The 21,473-nt window shown below is 42.0% G+C and overlaps 1 protein-coding gene across 1 annotated transcript in view; it reads right to left on the bottom strand.

Moving 5' to 3' along the window:
• The window catches only part of LOC126184273 (solute carrier family 41 member 1-like), a 180,135-nt gene extending 169,364 nt beyond the window's left edge, over positions 1 to 10,771 (bottom strand). Inside the window, exon 1 of the mRNA XM_049926646.1 lies at positions 10,325 to 10,771. Within this exon, the coding sequence (XP_049782603.1) occupies positions 10,325 to 10,771 (447 nt within the window). The remainder of the gene's footprint in view (positions 1 to 10,324) is intronic.
• Positions 10,772 to 21,473: the final 10,702 nt, after the last annotated feature.

The following is a 21,473-nucleotide window of genomic DNA, read 5'->3' as shown; positions in this document are numbered from 1 at the left end:
CGATAGTCTTCCTTTCCATTTATTCTTTTTAAAGTTTACACAACGCCAGTAAGTCACTTCTTCTTTGTTTGTGTAGTCCACTATATACTGAAGCCCGTTGTAAATTAGTAAAGTCTTCCCTTTGGTGGTCTCGGTGAACTCTATTATCTTAGCTCTGAAGCACGTAACACTGCCTGCCAGTCAGAGGTCAACAGCAGTACTGTATTCTGGGTGAAAGCGGAGCACACTGCGAACTGTTGCGGGGACAGGTAACTTTCTGCAAGAAATGATCTTTGGCCTTCCCCCAATACGTCGCAGGTAGCGGCGGACACGCCGGTGTATCCCACTTCTGGAACACCCTGTCCATTACCTACAGTGTCCTGGGTCCTGTACAAATGTCAATACATTCCCTCTACGCGTAAGTGTCACTCCGTGCAAGTGTCACAAACTCGGGACATAACGATCGAAAGACGCAGTTGCATCAAGGAGCTCAGGGGACGCTATAGGCTCCATAGGTGCCAAAGCGATTGTCTCTGGTGCCGCGATGTCATTGCAGCCCAGGGAAACAGCCTACAGTTTGTCGACCATGGCCAACACAGCTTCCAGGTGTTTATGGACAGCGTCCAGGTACCCCTGCATTTGTACTCAACAGGCGTTGCCCCTATCCATTTTCAATCAATTTTTGTTTGTACCCCGAGGTAATGTAACACTAACCCAAGAAGTTGAACTCAGTCTACACAAACGATAAAAAATATTTAAACCCTTACAACAAAATAAATAGCACTACTAAAAACGGTTAAATAAACAGCTACTATTCACCTCTAGACAGAAGCACGTAAGAATACGACTTATGTAAAGGATGATTACAATATGTGTACAGACGTTAAGCTGGTACTGCTGCGTCTGAATTCCGCTCCTTCTGAGGCAGGAGCTCTACGATCATATCTGTTTCCTCTTGAGCTATAACTAGCAGCAAATTCACCGCTGCTGCTGTTGTTAAGGCTTTTTCTCTTGTTGAAAAATCGTTGTACACAGCCCACAATTTCTCACATTAAATGTTCCAAGCCTTGTTTTATCACGAGAGATTTATGCCATTATTATTTGGGTTGTCAGTTAGTGATATGAATCACTTGTTAAGGGACAGTGTTAATCTTCTTTCTGTGCATGGGGAAGTGAATAGGTTGGGGAGAGATTTTGGTATCATATGTGGTGTGTTACTGTGCTAGCACACATTAGGTCGTTAAATCATGCATCAACTTGTTGATTAATTTTGTCTGTTCCATTACATATATAGACATAGATTTGGTAGAAGGTTTAGTTTCTATTCATAGCAGAAATAGTGTTTTTTAAATAATTATTGTTAATAACAGATATAGTTGTGGTGATAGGAGGTAGTATTGTGTGGAATAAAATGAAGTATTAATGTGTATTGCATAACTTGTGTTAGAATAATCAATATAAGCTGTTGTTAAATTATAGGTAACAGGCTACTGTGGAATGGAAAAAATAAATAAATGTTTAGTACAGACTTGGTGTCAATATTTATGACTTACTGTTATAAAAATACGCCAGAATATTTTTGAAAGAACTTACTTAGAAAGAACTAGACCTAATGTGTAGTATTAACTGTTTGTGGTTAGGGCGTGGCGTCCCTATTGCTCTTAAGAAAACTTTAGATGCAGATGGATATGAACACATTTTACAGCATCGAGTACAGCATGCAGTAGAGCAACAGTTTGGAGACGGTGATTGTATCTGCATGACAATGTATCCTCTCATAAAGCATCTGCCAAGCAATGTTCTGTGAGCAATAACATTCCTGAAACGGACCTGCCTGCCCAGAGGCCCGACCTGCACCCAATGGAACATCTTGCGCGCGAGTTAGAACGTCGACTTCACTCCAGACTCCAGCGTGCAAAATTACTATCTCCTCTGGTTTCGGATCTTGAAGAAGAACTGGCAGCCAGTCCTGAACAGATACTCAGACACCTCATTGAAATTGTCTCTAACAGAGTTCAATTCGTCATAAAGACAAAGAAAGGACACATCCTCTGTTAATGTTCACTAATAGGTGACCAGATGCTTTTGAGCAGATTGTATATAGCGCGTGCTACTATACAATAAATAATCATGTTTTCTCTAACACGTCAGTCGCCCGTGTATAAGTTACTTTTAAAATTACACTTGACGATATCAATTAGATCAAAATTCTTAAAGAAGGTTAAATAAAAAGAAACATAAAAAGTCATTATGTCCTGAGAATTTTACTGAACATATACTACTCTCTTATGAATCAGCACATTTCACAGAGACAGCACTATAGTATACTCAGCGTTTTAGGAGATATCATTGTGTGCAGCCACTACAGCAGAGTATCCACAACTGGTGGATAAGGATTTCTTTCTGCCAGCTTTTGGAGATTTAACAGGCAAATGATCAGTGTCAATCATGTGAGTACGGTCCAGTTTCTTGATGAATGGAATCATGAATAACTGAAACTAGACAAGTCATGTATTAACGGTATAGACTGGAATTTATATTTAATACTTTATTAGTGAAATTCAGGTTCTCTGTTACTTTTCTGCTTCTTTTTTCTTTTCCTGGCCTTAACGCGTCTTTTCACGTGGTCGACATGTTAATTTCGATTTGGCGATGTTAGTGGTGTAGTGTGGCCGTGTGCCCCTCGTCCACTTTCCTCTCGTCCACGGGACGGAATTTGTGTACCTCATCTGTCTGCGTCTAGCATTGTGTCATGTAACAGGGCGAGAATGTTTTCGAAATGTTTTCCTATCGTGCAACTGAGGCGGGACGTGGGTACCAGCCCGGTATTCATCTTGACTGATGTGGGAAATCGCCTAAAACCCTCATCCGGCCCGGCCGGCATACCAGCCCTCTGAGGAAGTCCACCGGGAGGATACGAATCGAGTCCGACGCATACCCCCGAATTACGGAAGCGGTGTGCTGACGCGTACTTCATCTCTCTCCATAACAAGCTGAAAGACTTCACCCCAGAAACCCTACCTTCCGCTTTCATTACACAGAGAGAATTGTTGGTTGAGGTCAGGATTCCCTAACAACTTTTCTTTTGCTAATTCAGCCTTTAGACATTTGAGCGCAGCTTGAAATCACTCAATTCAGTGAAAAGTTGCATTCATTGCCAATTCTTCTAAAAAGAATGAAACAAAAAAAAATGTGTAGTTCAAAACAAGTTTCCAATAGAGCTACACAATCCTGGAACCGATTGTAATCGTTTAGTCAGGATCGTTCCTGATCTTCTCTGCCAATATTACGCGTGTCTCTTGAGCTTAACGTTCGTTTTCGCAGTTTAGGTTTCCGACATACCACCTTTTCATAAAGCTGCTATAATCGCATCTGAAACATTCACAGCACTCCTCCAGGACTGCTTTGACGACTGACAGATTCTAAATGTGTCGCATTGTATGGGAGCACAGCTCATTCTTCTCAGATTGATTTGATGCTCTTATAGTTTCAGAAACAGATATATCTAGGCTAAAGGACACTATGAAGAACTAGAAATACTTGTCTCCTAGTAAAACAGCTGACACTTTCTAGCTTTAGTTTTTATAAATATTAAACTTTCTAACTTTCGTTTTTATAAGCACTTTCAGTACCCTGCGATAGAACTCACACTGGACATGCACTAAACACCAGATGTTTTCTGTTTTACTATTGAAGCGATTATTGTTGTGACATAAAAAGAAAATACGACAAATATTACATGAACAAGCGATAACGGCAGTATATTCTGTGTATCAATTATATGACAGAACATAATAAAGAGAAGCAGTCCTTATTAGAAATTACCAAGCAAATTGTTATAGTGGTAAGATAGTGGGGCCAAACACTCTACAGAGATTGAAACTTAGGTTTTCTATGGTTTCTTCCCTAAATCACTTACGACAAATGCTGGGACGGTTTCTTTGAAAGGGACACTGCTGATTTCCTTCCTATCCTTTCCCAATCCGAGCTTCTATCTCTTCCGTAATGACTTCGTCATTGATGAGATGTTGAACTCTAATCCTTCTGTCATACCATGCAGACATGGAAGAGAGAACCGATGGATTATTTAACGTGCGGCAGAGACTGAGATCAAATTAACAAAGCCGTAAAGAATTCTCTGTATGTCTATCTCTCTCTGTGCGGTTCAATTATACACTCGCCCTCTTAAATGCATACGCTTCTAGCATAATAATGTTATTATAGACACCGTGAAACACATGTTACAGCAAAGAAATGCGGAGGCAAAAATGGTAGTCCAAGTTTCGTTTCATTTATTAAATTCTCACGATTCTCCACAAAACGTGACAAGTAAGTTAATTCCATCGAGTTTCGAAAGAGTTGTGGTGGGCTTGCTTCTGACATCCTGACATTAGGTTCTGCTGCTCACAGGAAACGTTGGGATTTGGTACTTGATCACACTTCTCAATACTGAGATGACAAAAGTCATGAAATATATCCTAACATTGTGCTGGACTTCCTTTTGCCCGTGCGTAGTCCAGCAACTCAATCTGTCATGAACTCAACGAGATGTTGGAAGTCCCTTGCAGAAATATTGAGCCATGCTACGTCTATAGCCACCCATAACTACAGAAGTGCTGCCGGTACAGGATTTTGTGCACGAACTGACCTCTCGATTATGTCCCATAAATGTTCACGGGACTCATGTCGGGCAATCTGGGTGGCCAAATAATTCGCTCGAATTGTCCAGAATGTTCTTCAAACCAATAGCGAACAATTGTGCCCCGGTGACATGAAATCGCTGTTTGGGAACATGAAGTCCACGAATGACTCAAATGGTCTCCAAGTAGCCGAACATAACCATTTCCAGTCAATGACCGGTTCAGTTTGACCATAGGACTTAGTCCATTCCATGTAAACCCATCCCACACCATTATGGGGCCACCAACACCTTGCACAGTGCCTTGTTGACAACTTAGGTCGTTGGCTTCGTGGAGTCTGCGCCACACTCGGACCCTACCGTCAGCTCTTACCAACTGAAAACAGGATTCATCTGACCAGGCCACCGTTTTCCAGTCGTCTACGGTACAGCTCACGAGCCCAAGTGGGCACTGCAGGCGATGTCTTGCTGTTAGCAAAGGCACTCGCGTTGGTCGTCTGCTGCCATAGCCCATTAAAGTCATATTTCACTGCACTGTTGCAACGGATACGTTCGTCGTACGTCCCACATTGATTCATTATATTCACGCATTGTTACTTGTCGGTTAGCACTGACGACTCTACGCAAACGCCGCTGCTCTCGTTCGTTAAGTGAAAGCTGTCGCTCACTACGTTATATGTGGTGAGAGGTAACGCCTGAAGTTTGGTATTCACGGCACACTCTTGACACTGTGTATCCCGGAATATTGAATTCCCTAACCATTTTCGAAATGTAATGCCCAATGCGTCTAGCTCCAGATACCATTTTTTTTTGTCATCTCAGTGTATTTCGGAGCTGAAATTTCGGAAAATGACATTTCCTCTTCCACTTTTCGTCACCATCTTACACATTCCTTTGCTGAAAAACAAATCTGCTTCTTGCGGCTCTCTTCTATAAGCTGAAGGATGCGTGAATATTGACGGACGATGTGAAATACATGACAGCTATGGTAGTTAAGATCGTTGTGTAATTTACTTTGTAACATAACGGTACGGTCGAAGTTTCAGGACACATTTCTCACCTCTAGAAAGAGACAATCCAGAAGCGCTTTATGTCCATGTTAGAATTCATTTTATACAGGGTTCTACAGTACCTTATTCGTGGAAAATAATGTACCATTATACCACATGGAACGGTCTAACATCCCGCCGACGACGATTTTGTGAGATACAGAGCACAAGCTGGGACTAGAGTAGAACGGGGCAGGAAATTGACTGTTTCCTTTTTAAAGTAATCACCCTTCTACTTCCGGCGCTCCTAACCTGCTTACGTTCGCGCTCACAAATTTTAGTTTCCGCAGGTAGCAGCACAGATTTGAACTGCATAACAAGCGCAGCAGCAAGTTATTGGTAGGAAATAAAATTTCCGTTAAACATCTTCACCATGGAAGGTGGTAATTATTTCAGCGGAAACATTTATGTAGCTGATGGCGACGGCGTGAATCAACTTAGTTCAGCAGCATTCACTCGGAAGATGACGAAGTATGGGGGGATGCTCTTCGCGATGTGAATAACAAGGAAGATTTGCCTAGCAGCCATTCAATGTAATTAGGAAAGTCACTTCGTAGTGTAAGTGAAGACTACTAGCAAAGAAGTTAGGATGTGTCAGCTGTCCGTCTACAAGCTAAAGTCTATACTGCATCAGCACTGTCCGTCAAATAATTGATGCTAAGTTCCTTTTTCAGTATACGTAAACTAGAGGCCTATATTTCGCATTTATGAGAAAAAGGCAATATATTATCCATAATGTGGAGACGATGTTTCCTGAGGAAGAAATTTTGCAAGTAATGTGAAGTACATTTGTATAATCCGAGTAATGATGTGTATTAAAATTAAGTACAGAAAATTGTGAAGTTGTGACTAAGCTATTTCTTTGTATGTAATCAATGTCTTGTCAAAAAGGAGGACACAATTCGAGTATTTGCATTGAGTAAGGTGGCAAGTGGAGTCACATACATCTTCAGTGATTCAGTTTTAAAACTATGGAAGGCACTGGAGCAGCAGCAGCTGAAGCCATAACCTACCAAGACGTAAGCTCACTTCGCTCTGAAGACGGCAATGAAGTAAACTAAATTAACAGATTTGGTTCCACTGACAGAGCCCCACGAAGAAAAAAAATAGGATTTGCACGTGCTTTACTAGACAGAAGGAGATTAACGGAATAAGAGCAATAAATCACTTAACGGGAAGCATTTATCTTACTGGGAACAGGATATATTGTAACGTTGTCGTATCTAGCCCCCCGAGTCAGTGTATACAAGACAGTTGACACCGTTCGCTTAGTTAACACACACTGACAGGCCAAAACAGACAAACGCAGTTATCTTTAACATGGAACACCGGAAAAACGAATATGACAACCACGAAGCTACGATTTTGTTACTGCAGTGTTTAGTTCGGTTAGTTTCTACGCATGCACTGGTCACAGAGATGACGCAGTCGACGTCGACGACGACTACGACGAAGGCAACAACAACAACAACAACAACGGTGCGAAGGCGCACCTGGGAGGAAGCGACCACGACAAGTGAAAGTGAGCGTTCTTTTTGGGGGACAGAAGCTGTCAGCAAGTGAAAACTTTACAGGTCGCATCAAAACGTATGATCTGTAACAACAGTCTAGCGGTTCTGGCGCTGCAGTCCGGAACCGCGGGACTGCTACGGTCGCAGGTTCGAATCCTGCCTCGGGCATGGGTGTGTGTGATGTCCTTAGGTTAGTTAGGTTTAAGTAGTTCTAAGTTCTAGGGGACTTATGACCTAAGATGTTGAGTCCCATAGTGCTCAGAGCCATTTTTTTTGTAACAGCAGTCCCAATGCGACCCGTAGAACAGTACCATTCACAATTGCACGGAACTATTTCAGTCTTCAGTTCAGCGAATGGGAATCCATACCCACCTCAATATCACCACAACGTACGGCATTATGGGATTAATGATTACCATGTACATCAAATACTGTCAGTTAGTTTGAGCACCGCAGTTACTGTGACCACGCAACGAATACATCTGATAATCGTGAGTAGATTCAGATAAACAATGTTAAGGCCTAAAATAAAATATATGAGTGCAGTTCTATCTCCGAACTACCAATAAGAGGGAAAGTATTAAGTAATGCATAAAAAAGAATAACTCTTCATGAAATGCACTCTTAGTAGCAATCAGTAAAGTAATCCTTAGTAAATTCACAACTGAATATCAAATATTAGTATGTGCTCTTAACGAGATTTGGTTAGGATAAGGATTGGTGTTTCAGAGGGCTTGAAGTAGTCCGATATGATACGGAACATGGATATGGAAGGAGAGCACTAACGATAGAAATAGTGTTTACAACAATTCCGTCGATCTAAATTCCAAAATACTGACAGTTACTCCAGACAGTATGTCAACATGAAAGACATAATCGTTACGCGGGTAAGCCACGAAAACAGACTCAGCTAGAGGTAGGCTGCAGTGAGTATACGCTCTTTGTAACTTAAGCTTTTTACTGAAGCTATGCAGAAAGTTGTACAAGGATCCCTCGGCTTATATTTCTATTTTAGTGGAAAAATGAGAGACAGAAGCTTCACTTTTGCTTGCTCATTACTGCGATAAAATACAGTAAATTAAAACAAATTTATTGCTATTGGTGCTGTTGATGTTTTCAGTGGAATTGTCATTTAACTTTTCCTTAGTTCCATTTTCTATTAGCATTTTTTTAAAAATACAGTCTGGACGTGTTATGGCGTATTGTATAACGCTGAGTCATTGAAACACATGCCCAATTGAATACAAATCCATACAGGCAATAAAAACGTAATTTTGTATGTATGTATGTATATTCCTCATCTCCTCCAAAACCACTGGACCGATATCAACCAAACTTGGTATACATATCACTTTAAGTCTGTAAAGAATCGCTGTGGAGGTAAGAATCACCTGCCTGTCAAAGGCGGAGGATGACGGTGAAGAGGAAGTGTAGACCACGACGCGAGAGGACCCAGAATTTATTCATTCAGAATTTGAGTATGAGAGCATTTAGTGACTTGAACAAATCTAAATATAATTTCAGACTTTTACGAAACTTTTTATCGTTGACATCCACCACGAAATTATGAAAGGAAAAAAAGTGTATCGCTTACTACATATTTACTGTTCACGCAGTAAAACTGCCGTATCAGCCATTACGTTTGAATTTATTAATTCTTTACTACTAACTACATTCGAGATACATTTAATTCACGTATACCACTGAATGCAGCTGCGAATTAATTTGATTTTACGACACATAGTTCACATAGTTCAGGAGATATGACATCACGAATACTGAGATGTGTGAAAAACTGCCGCATCATACGTGACGTATAAATTCACTACTTCCTTACTATTATGTTCGCAAAAAATGTAGCAGACAGTATCCACATTTTGCGCTGAATGTACCTAGGAAATTATGTCATTGTACGACATGTAGTTCAGGAGTGTAACATCATTAACATTGAGCTCCGTGAAAACGAAACTGCATGGCGAAATTCGCTGGAGATACAGGTGAAATATGTGTGCTACATGTTACATATATTTGAAATATATGTGATATGTGCTCTTTTGGGCAATGCAACAGATAAAAAAGTCTTACTACACCCCTGGATCGATTTCAACCAAACTTGGCACACGTATTACTTATTACCTGGAACGAAATACTGGGGAGGAGGGACGGGGAGGGGGGGGGGGGGTGGGTAAGAACCAGCAACCTCGTATTGGAATGGGTTCGATAACATCGAGAGAGAAAAGGGGGAGGAAGAGATGGACAAACAGAGAGGGGGAAGGAGGAGGTAGTCACAGATAGGGGGGAGGGGGAGAATATTGACAGAGAAAGGATGAAGGGGAAAGGGGCAGAGAAAGGAAAGAGGAGAGGATGGACAGAGAGAAGGTGAGGAGGAGACGGATTGAGAGCAGAGAGGACGAGCTGTGGAGAGAGACAGGGGCGAGGAAATGGAGAGAGAGAGAGAGAGAGAGAGAGAGAGAGCAGGAGGAGGATGATGATGTTTGGTTTGTGGGGTGCTCAACTGCGCTGTTTTCAGTACCCATACAAATTCCCAACCTTTGCTCAGCCCAATCTCGCTACTTTCAGGAATGATGATGAAATGATGAGGACAGCACAAACACCCAGTCATCTCGAGGCAGGTGAAATTCCCCGACCAAGCCGGGAATCGATGGTGGTGGTGGTGGTTAGTGTTTAACGTCCCCGGGAATCGAACTCCGGGAGAGGAGGAGATAGTGGGTAGGAGGAGATAGAGAAAACAGAAGGAGATGGACTTAAAGAGGGGAGGAGGAAATATACAAAGGCGGGAATAACAAATGCACAGTGGAAGAGGAGCAGATGGGTAGAAACTGGGGAGGAGCATATGGACAGAGCAAGAGGGGCGTAGCAGATGGACAAAGGGACAGGAGTAGATGGATAAAGAGTGGGGCTGTAAGACGTGGACAGAGTGAGGGGAGAGAAGGAGATGAACATAGAGTGGGGCAGGGAAGATGGACAGAGAGAGGGGCAAGGAGGAGAGGGGGTAACAGAATTGGAATACATACGCAGGCAACACCGGTTACTCATCTAATTAATTAAATAATGAAATACAACTCATCACCTGAGTTGCGTTTTGAGGGATTTGCCTAAACTTAAATCACATGCTTTGTACATACCTGAACTAGATCGAGGTAGAGCCCTGCGCACACCATTCCCGTGCCGGCAATGAGGAAAGCAGGCAGCACCTGGCGTATGATGTCGCAGTAGGTCTCCGGCACCTCTTCACCTGGTGTGTCCTCCGTCATCTGCTCGAGGAAATCTCCCGAATCGTCCCGCGTGGTCGCCTCCGTCTCCACCCGGTCCACCTCCTCCTGCTGAGGTCCGCTTTTGACGACGGATAATTCCTCCCTACTGGCGCAAACATTCGTGTCCAAGTCTGCCCCGTTGGTGGCATCGATGTACGGGACATCGTCATCGTCGCCAGCCGCTTCGAGAGCTTCAAGGAATTCCAATTCATGCTCCTCACACGGTCCCGCAATACCACCTTCCTCCTCTGCAAGAAAACACAGTACCAGCACTAAAGACCATCGCCTTAACGTTAGAAGTGAACCCTGTCGGCACATTAAGTTATTTTACGTTCATTTAAATTTACTAACTTAACACTTATGCAACCGTGAAGATTTTCGTTTGCCTGTACATAAATGAAAGATATCAGTATATGTGCATATGTGTGAGAGAGTCAGCGACCGAATGTGATGAAAACTAATTATTTCTCTCTACGATCGGAACATAATTTTTTTCATTTCAGTGACCTCTGTGATGATAGAGGCAACGGAATTACTTACGCAGACGGAAAGCTACATAGTTTGGAAGGAAATCATGTGACATTTCTGGAAAGACATTTTCGCATCTTTGACATGGCAAGCGATTACTATTGTAATCTAAATATGAAAGCAGGTTGTGCAAAAGAAAATTCACGCATCCAGGTCGTTCATATATTGAAATTTTTATAAATAGAGTAAATTTAGCGTAAAACCTACAATCATTGAATGTGCTGTTGTGAAATGAATAATCCAAACCGTAATGGTTCTTGGTGTACACAAGAAAGCAAGCACACCAGAGAAAAAAATTGTAACGCTAATACCCTGTAATACCGCTTCCAGCCTTGACAACGCCTTCAGTTCGCCGGGGGAGGGAGACGACCACTTTCTTCAGGTATGCGATAGACAGCTGATATCACTCATTCATTATTAGATGTCGCAGAGTTGCCAAATGTCGGGAACGGTGATTGCTACGTTTCATCCGCTATTCCGTATGGTTAGAGAAATTTTCTATAGGATTAAGATCGGGTAATTGAGCGGACTAGTCGAGTGCGCGAGTTGTGCCTGATTGCCACCAGGAAAGTCTGCATGCAGCCCCGTGATCGCGGCTGTTGCCGTCTTGGAAGACGGGAGTGTACACAGGGTACTCATCATAAACATGGAGAAGAAAGGGCAACGCTTGATCACCGATACTGTTGAAATAAATATCCCGTTTAATCAGTAGGGCTAAGTCATGGCACGCAAAACATCCCTAAAACATATCAAAACGACCTCGGTCTGAATTACACCATTTACGTACGCGTGTTAAACGCCTCGTAGAACTGTCAGTGCACTCAATTTCTTGCATTACTTGAAAAGAGGCAAAACTGCGCCTCGAAGGACCACTCCCGACGCGTCCAGTCAGTTACTTTTGTGCGGGACTGCAAATGTCCTGTGTATGTAGTTTCTTTCGCAACCTTTCCTCGGAAACTGGTTGAGATAGACCTGCATTCATGAACAACTACATTTTCTGTCGTGTGTAAAACCGACTGTCAGTGACACTTGTTTGCGGTCCTGCCAGTTAGCATCTTTCTTACAACCACTGCTCCTACGTCGTGTTACGTGACTAAGAGTGGTACACTATTCGTTTTAGACAGTCCTCACTGATAGACGATCTTCATGCATTGTATAGTCATGTGCATGTCCCAACGCGATGGCCCTTTCTGACTTTCTATCGCGTCTCCACACCGACTCACTTTACTCCGCTGATTCCACGCAACTGACTGATAGAAATACCATTAAATGTCATGACTTAGATATGCAGTAGAGTCATATGACTACCTGGTAGCAGTTCCACACCACCTCCATCACTCGAAAGCTTCAGTGGTGGCTCATATTTTGTCTGGTGAATTTATAAACATTTTAAGTCAAAAACATGAAAAAGTTAATCAGCATTTGCCACTAGAAGTGTTAAATACTAACAGGCAAATGCATCCACTGATAGAAGGAAGGCTGTAGGTCACTTCTAATGGCGGATGCCAGGAAACACGTCGGCTTAAGTTATCCTCGGTGGAAGCAGGATAGTACTGTAGGAAACAACGAGATACTAATGAGCATATCGCGTTTGGTCTTTAGAGCGGGTAAACCTTCGATAAATATCAACAAAGAGGCTCGTTATAGATCAAGTATATGGTATGATCGAACTCTTTTTGTTCTTTCGGCAGTGATATTAAACTGATTTCCAGTTACACACGTTGTTTAACTTAATAATTTTCTTAGCTTACGAGGAAAATACATTCATATCTGCTTTCAATAGGAAATAGAGTTGCATTCTTTTTCATTTACAGCAACATGTTCTACGGTTGTAGGTTTTAATTCATTAATAAAATATTTAAAACCTTTTCCTCCTCGATTCATGATCCTAAGTCCTATATTTACAACTGTATTAATGTAATAACAACAGATTATTTCAAGGCTATGTGAATATTCTTTTAGAAATGCGTACATGGCTTCCTTCCCCATCGTGCTAAGAGTAACGTTCAAAAATAACATAGTGGCCTCCCTTCCTGCAAGTCTTACAGTGATGAAGATTGTGGAGATTCTTTTCAACTTTGACGAGCTACTTTGTAGCTCCTAACAAGTATTTTAAGACGTCTCGAAAGAACACATTTAATTTCCTCCGTACTCGCGTTAGATTTTTCTGTCTACACATCTGAATGTAGTCATAGGAGGCTGAAACCACCCATTATTTATATTGCAACTGCAGGTGGAAGTAAATTTGTTTGCAAATAATGGTCAGGAACCGCATCTCATACTTTACAGTACAATATCACCCGTCAGACACCCTCATGCCCTTCAGTAATTATGTACTGGATCGTTATCGACTGTATTTAGTGGTCAGTATTTCTCCGACGGAACTGTTCGAGTCCGATTTGCAGACTAATTCAGTCAAGATGGTAGTCACTGATTCTTTATTTTCAAAGTTCTGCACAGGATTTGCAGATAATGTTACAATGATACAGTACTTCTCAGGGATGGATGGCGTATCAGAAGCAGTTAACATAAACATAGCTTCATACTTCTGGGTTAGAATTTGTGTTGTATGACGACAAAACCCACACTCAAGAGTTGTCATCTATTAAAAATCGTACAGGGGTTGAAAAAAAATATGGAAACTCCACGAGCAATGCATCCTTGAACATAAATGCTGATGCTACCCATGCTTGCACGTTGTGCTGTTGTATTCGACCACGAACGGCAACTTCCAACATACTTGATACGTTGCAAGTGTTAGAAGTGCTCAAGACAGTGTTCTGAATAGTTGGGAGTTCATTATGTCACAGCTAAGTTAATTCGAACGTGGGTACTCGTGTGGTTGGTGCATGCCTGGCCAAGGAAGCCGAAATGTATGGTACCTCAAGAAGCGACGTATCGAAGATGTATACCGCATACACCGGTAAACATCATCCACTAAAACACAACGCGAGCGAAAGTTGTGTTCAGTGATCGTGACGGACGGTCACTGAAGAGGATTGTGACGAAAAACAAGAGGACGGCAGCTGCAAAATTTACTGCGGAACTGAATTTCGCATTCGCGAACTCTGTCAGCACCAATACGACACGAAGGGAGCTCCATAAGCTGGGACTTGTAGGGCGAGCTGGAATTCGAAAACCATTCATCAGTGATGCAATTGCCCGTAACAGGAAAACATGGTACCGAAGCCATAAAACCTAGACTATGGAGCAAGGAAATAAAGTAATTTGGTCCCATGAGTCCTGTTCCACACTGTTTCCAATTTCTGCCCGAGTTTACATTCAGGAGTCAAACATGGTGGGGGTTGAGTGATGATTTGTGCACCCATATCGGGGTATTCCACGGGCCCCATGGTTACTCCGCAAGGTCGAATTACTGCCAAGGATTATGTGACCATTTTGGGTGATGTCTGTTCCCCAGTATCACCATACTGTGTTCCAAGACGACAGCGCCCTTCTTCACGCGGCTCGCATCGTCCAGGACATGTTTTGTGGACACAAGGACGACTTGTCGCATTTCCCCTGGCCGCCACAGTCATCAGTCGTCTTTGTGGTATACTTTGGTGAGAAGGATGCGTGATCGCTGTGCACCTCCATCATCCTTATCTGAACTTGCCACTATTTTACATGAAGGATGGTATAAGATACCCTCGAAAACTGTACAGGACCTGTGTATATCCATTTCGAGACGCCTGGAAGCTGTTTTAAATAAGGTTTTCCTACGCCGTATTAGGCAGCGAAATGTGTTGTGTTTTTCGTGTCTGCATATTTTTGACTACCCCTTGTAGGTCTTGCGGCTTAACTTTTATTTCAAGCTTTTGTTTTTGTTTGGAACTCTTTCTCATTGCTGCAATAAAAGTGTTTACAGTTTCCTATCATGCACATTCAACGGATCTGTCTAAGTCAATAACAGTCGCTGTCTCTATCGGATAAAGTATAATATAGCTGATATCCTTCCGCACTACAAAGGAATTTGCTGAAAATCTACAACAAATGGAAATTAAAAAAGTGTCTATATAAAAATTGTCTATAGCACAAGAATGGGTAATCTAAATCAGCCATCTGCCGCTGCATTTGACAGAAAGTAAATGTTACACAAATAAGTAGAAAGAAGTCGGAAATGAAAAGTTGCACATAAAAATGTTTATAGCTCAATAACACCAATAGAACAACAAACAGACATTACAACACACAAATACGAGGGAACGTATATGGAACACTTGGTCGAAATACTAGAAATGCTTGTAGCGCAACCTGGAAAACAGAAATAAAGAGAACAGAAACGTAACATACACACTGGTTAAAAGTAGGAAAGTAATCGTAGACGATGGTGTTAACGTAATTAGCGGAAGTGACATTTAGAGAGAAATAGGCGACAAGAAACGCGGAGGCTGTGTTCTGAGGGTAATGAGTTGTTTACGTCACGGACCAAGCCTTCCAGACTGACAAAATCACCATGCGAATCATTAAATTTCCTCGTGCGTCACAGTTACCACGTGAAACTGGCGCATGATGTCACACGATCAGACCTCAATCCATGAATTACCTTGGTAGAGCAAACGTTAATGCAGTTGGTAGGAACGCGTAGAAGTATCTCCAAGATATTTTAGGGTCCTCACGAAGGCAGAAATGAACTGTCTCATTGCTACAGTAAATCGAAACCCGGGTGGATATTATCATAATCACCAATGCTGCATTCTAGAGTGAGTTAGTACCCTATTGCGCGACTTATCTGGTATCTTGTCCGTTTGAAACTTGAGAAAAAAAAACGCAGCAAGAATAAAATTATACGCAAACACAGATTATACATATACTGTACACAAAAAGTAACGATTCAGTGCAAAATTAATAGTCGAAAATGGACACATAGCAATCTGGTGGCTTGTCCGTTTGAAACTCGAGAGAAAACTTCGTTAGTGAAAATAAAGTTGTATGCAAACATAGATTACACATATACAGTACACACAAAGTAACAATTTAATGCAAAATTAATAGTAAAAAATGGACACATAGCAAGATCTCAGCAACTGCATGACTCAGGGTACATGAACTAACATGCAGCCACTGACAGGCATTACGTGCGGAGAACAGACGAGCAGGCCTCGGTTCATCTTCGTTACATACCCCATTTGTGAATTAAAACTGCCACGGTAGAGGAGTTGTAGGAAACGTCGCTGTCCGACATCCTTGCTGGGATCGGCAATCGCTGGGGAGTTCTCTTTTGCTAAGAACAGCCAATAAATACAGAAATACTACTGAAAATGTAAGTGAAGTGAGAAACATTCATGTCCATAAGTTAAGGCATCTCCGAGATCTATGAAAAAGAAAACATTGTATCATTGTGACATTGTGCGGACCAAACAGTGATGAAGCAACACGGAAACACGTGACTTAATTTAAATGGCAGTACGAAACAGTTTAGTCTTCCAACAACAGTCTGTGTTGGCAGATACTTGTACTGACTATAGTGGCCATGACTGTGCTTTGTGTGCGTTTAGTAACCGTTAATAGAGTCGTTGGGAAGCAAGATGGCAGAGCAATCACTGGTGTATGACGTTAAATGTCACCGGATATTTGGCAGATTAAAGGCCAGTCACAGTACGCGAGAGGTGGGTGGTGGGGCTAATATGGAATGACGTATGGCTAAGAGGAGATTCCAGGACGGAGAAAGTATTCAACGGTGGTCAGCCTCGGAGAGAGTCTGCTTGTCTTAAGTGTTCGAGGGCGGCTAAACGTGGCTCACAATTAACCGCAAGCTTCACAAACATAGAGGATCAAGTGTTTTGTGCAAGCATACACGAAACCCTTTCTCCTTCACACAGTTCAAAGATAATTTTACACGCATCAGTTTTGTGCATCGAATATGTCTAACTCAGACAAGGACGGTACGCTTGATTGCTTTAAGAATAAAAGCGGGGAAGCAAACGTGATATGAGATGAGCGGAATGAAAGAGGTAGTCATACGATACCGTATTGAGTGAGTGCAAGATACACTCCTAAGATTAGTTTAATTATCTTAAAATGAACGAAGAAAAGAGATAGAATTTTTTTCTGTAGTAAGCGCTTTGATTGAAAAGTAAGAAGCTATCATGAAAGCAAACAATGCAGCCCCAGAAACTATAATTAAAATCCTATGATTTCTCTCGTTCTCTCCTTCAGTTGTTACTCAAGAAATTTATATTTTTAATAACGACATTTGTTGCCTGCAGCAGGGTCAATAACTATTTGTACGTTCTGTTAAAACGGATAACATTCAACATAACTCTTCACCCTATCGTGATAAGCTCTCGATGTAATGCTCCAAAGCAATACTGGTTTTAAGTGCTCAAATAAGCTTATACTTCTCCAGCAACTGGTTTACTTCAGATCGTACAATACGATGACACACAGAGACTGCCACACAGGTGTCGTTTATTGTATGCGCCTACATAAAGTTGGTTCTCATGTTCAAGAGTACATTAAGTGCACTCTTTCACAAGCTTGTATGGCTGAAAACCGATGAGACACTAAGTTGGGATGATGCCCTACATGGTGAGTGAGCCTTTTTCGCGGTGCGTAGGGTCCTGGATTCCACCTAATGGACGCTAATGGACCGCACTGTGGTGTTGTGGTGGGCAAATATTTGGAACCTGAGGGCAATACGCATCTTGCATTGCCAGATTGCTTCCCGAAGTTAAACCCAGTTTAATATGAATGGGATGCTCTAGTCCAAGCGATTGAGGCCCAAATAACGCCAATACAGGGCATTGCTGACCGCGAGAGAGCACCCATAATATAGGGGACGGGTTATAACAAACTTGAACATCCATCCCGAATTGTTACGCGAAAGTATTACATCCTGCTTTTACGTTTTATATGCAACTGATTGAATGACGCAATACGCAATTAATGCCGCACAAGATCCATGTGCAATTTTCCAGTAGGTCCATGCTGTGTATCCGTTGCATTGTCACGTGTTACGGTGGTGCCATAGCACTGTTTAGTACACACATTATTTGCGTGCCTAGTTTTTTTTATGAAGACATGAAGTGTCCTTAAGGTGTAGACATAAGTGTAATAATATAACTGCAGGACTAATCATGTCATAATAAAAAGCTCACTAAAACAATATTTCACAATGACATATATGTACAGCAAGTCGTCCAAAAAAAGTACTTCTCACAATAAATATCATCTCTGACAGAAGCTTTATGTCACAGGATGTTACCTGAAACATCTTACAAGAAAGTTCCTTAGCGGTTTGAGAATTTAGATAGTATAATGAAAAATATTTGTGAAGTTATTGCAAAATCAGCGAATCCAAAGCAACAGCCTTAGGAGGCAACATCATCTTTCAAAAGGGATACTTACTGTTAATTAAACCTGTGCCCTTTATCTCCTAAGTCAGTTTTTGTTTTGTTTTGAATTACCCAAACAAAAGTAACAGCTGATCTTACCCACACCTAGCAGGCTAGACATCATTAGTCTTACTGTAATGACATAGCGTCTGGTGTCCCTACTAAAGGAGTGATCATTATGAAAAGAGGTTAACTATTTCAAATACAATTCGGCGAAATGTAAATTATCGAACTTCATATCCACTGAAATTACCAGTACAAAAGCAGTTAACTGCAACTAATACGCATTCCAGCAAATACAGCAAGGCATATTATCGTAAACAGCTGGAGACTAATTTAAAACAGAAATTTGTTTTTTCCTATAACATGTCCCGACAGTAGAATTTTAAAAATGTGTGTGAAATCTTATGGGACTTAACTGCTAAGGTCATCAGTCCCTAAGCTTACACACTACTTAACCTAAATAATCCTAAGGACAAACACACACACCCATGCCCGAGGGAGGACTCGAACCTCCGCCAGGACCAGCCGCACAGTCCATGACTGCAGCGCCTGAGACCGCTTGGCTAATCCCGCGCGGCGTAGAGTTGTAATTTAACCTAAATTATCCTAAGGACAAACACACCCACCCATGCCCGAGGGAGGACTCGAACCTCAGCCGGGACAAGCCGCACAGTCCATGATCTGCAGCGCCCTAGACTGCTCGGCTAATCCCGCGCGGCGCAATGTGTTCGGTTCTTGCTATTTCTACAATGATAAAATACGCAGAAACCCGCTCGGTATGTACTTTACGGAGGATGTTAAATAGGATCTGTAGTGGAGAACTTCATATATAAAGGTTTGTACACTTGTAAGGCCTAGGAAGCCTATTTATAGAACCCAGTTGGGTAAAGATGTTACATATTACTTATTACAATTAAGTCAATGTGCATTGTTATTAAGTAGCAAATTAAGGCAGTAAGCAAGTAATTCATCAGTGACGGTGGAGTGCTGAAATCAGGCAAGTATGGAAGACGTAGTCAACAAACTTGACAGTAAAAATGTGAAAGCTATTACAGTTAAAGTGACCGAAAGAAACATTTCAATTTCCGATTTATCACTGTGTGTGAGAGGAGGGTAGTGATTGGTCAATACAAACTAATTCAAATGTTTGGAGTGTAACAGTGGTCCGTTAATGCAGTCCAATTCAATTAGAGAAGGAGTCTAGCTAATATAGTTGTCAATAAATAACCTTGGCTCACGCATGACCCAGTGACCAGTCGGCTTATGTGCACAGGTCATTATTTTCCGTGAAGGAGGTTCGAGTATTGTAGTGGGCATGAGTTTGGTTCAGCTGTGACCAGAGCTGGATGTAGGCAGGTAGCTACTAGCTGTGACCCACTGACAACCACTCAACCTGAAACCAAATCACTGAGTGGCATCTGAGCAGTAGTGAAGTGTTTCTCATGAAAGCTTGCGTTGAAGTCTCCATATAAAGTCTCACACTAGACTGATGACTCCCACAGTGTACTGCAAAGTTTTCCTTGCGTATGTCCATACATCCGATTGGCCACCTCTGATTCTTCTTTGCACGTTTCGAATGATTTGCCAGCAACTTTCGTAACTGTTGCATAACGCCTTCTCCTTCCACTCTATAAACACACATCCGCCAAGAAAGTTTTTCTCTGAAACTATTGTTTCACTACATTTTCTCTAATACCCGAAAGCTCCATACCCGATGTACGTGTTCATTTATCGGCTCTGTCTTTGAAAAGCATGTTTATTCTTCAAATTACTTGCATACTTATTGCTGGCAAAAACATGGAGTGTGTATATATCCCTGCCGTCCGGTAAGACATTGACGCTTGGCGATCGTGCTGTAGTGGCTTTCATGGTCTGCCTTCAGACAGAGGTTCCAAGCAACTATCATTCCTTCCGTCCAACAGCTGCAGACGTCTCATCTGTCTCATTAAATAACTCCTGGTTGCTGCCCCCCCCCCCCCCCCAGTGACTGTGGTCAATTCCTGACTTAAGTAATTGATAATACCAAACATTATTTGCATTTAAGACACCGTGATCCGCAAAAAAACCTATGTTGTCTTGGGTCCATACACCTTACTGTTATTTACTAATTGTGTTCATTGTTTTTCTCAAAGCGATCAGTGACTACATAAATCCAAGTGATGATCAGTACCTACATCTGTGTACGTACCACGTGGGCCACCGTATGATGCAAAGCGGAAGGTATCTTGTACCACTCCTAGTCATTTTCTTTCCTCTTCCACTTACAAATAGGATGAGGGAAAAACGACTGTCTATATGTGTCCGTACGAACCGTAATTTCCGTTATCTTAGTAGTTCTTAGATTAAGTGTGAAGAGATCGGTCGCGAAATGGAAACCACAGTGAAAATCAAAAATCTTTTACTAGCAACAGTTAGCTACACCTCCCAACTACTACTCTACATAGCTGCAGCTCCGACTTCGACATTTGTCGTAGAGTTGTCCAACTTTCCAATACACTCGTCATAGGCGGCAGCCGACTGTGTTTTCGCCAATTCTCTACGCTGGTCTGCAGCTAGTTGCCTGTAGCAAAATGTTGTTTTCATAGCCAGTGGTTCATGTGAGCAGAGATGAAACTCTGAAGGAGTCAATTACGGGGTGTATTGTGGATGATCAAAGACTTCCCATCAAAAACACTGCAGGAGCATCTTCATTGCCCCTGCAGAGTGCGGCCGATTTGCCCCTGCAGATTGCGGCCGATAATTGTCATGAAGAAGGACACGCATGACAGTTATGTTATGTGGGCTGTACAACGTCAGGCGAAATTCCTCACCAAGCCCTCATAATTGGAGGGAGACACTATTTTCTAGGAATTTTTACGTGTATACTGTGCCCTCAGAACTGGAAAGATCGAGGTGACGCGATCGTTGGGTATGCTAGAGACACTAGGGACACAACATATCTGTGCAAAGCTTCATCGAATTTTCGCTGTGATTTCCATTTCGCGGACCTTACTATCTGAATAGTCTCCGTACGTTGGCGGCACTAGAATCTTTCTGCAGTGAGCTTCAAATGCCGGTTATCTAAATTTTCTCACCAGTGTTGCACGAAAAGAACATCGTCTTCCCGCAAGGGATTCCCATTTGACCACACTCGTCTGCTGATCGAACCTACC

Source organism: Schistocerca cancellata, chromosome 4, assembly GCF_023864275.1.
Source record: "Schistocerca cancellata isolate TAMUIC-IGC-003103 chromosome 4, iqSchCanc2.1, whole genome shotgun sequence".
Classification (NCBI taxonomy): Eukaryota; Metazoa; Arthropoda; class Insecta; order Orthoptera; family Acrididae; genus Schistocerca; species Schistocerca cancellata.
The sequence above is the reverse complement of the archived record's forward strand: the minus strand, read 5'-3'. Positions and strand labels throughout refer to the sequence as shown.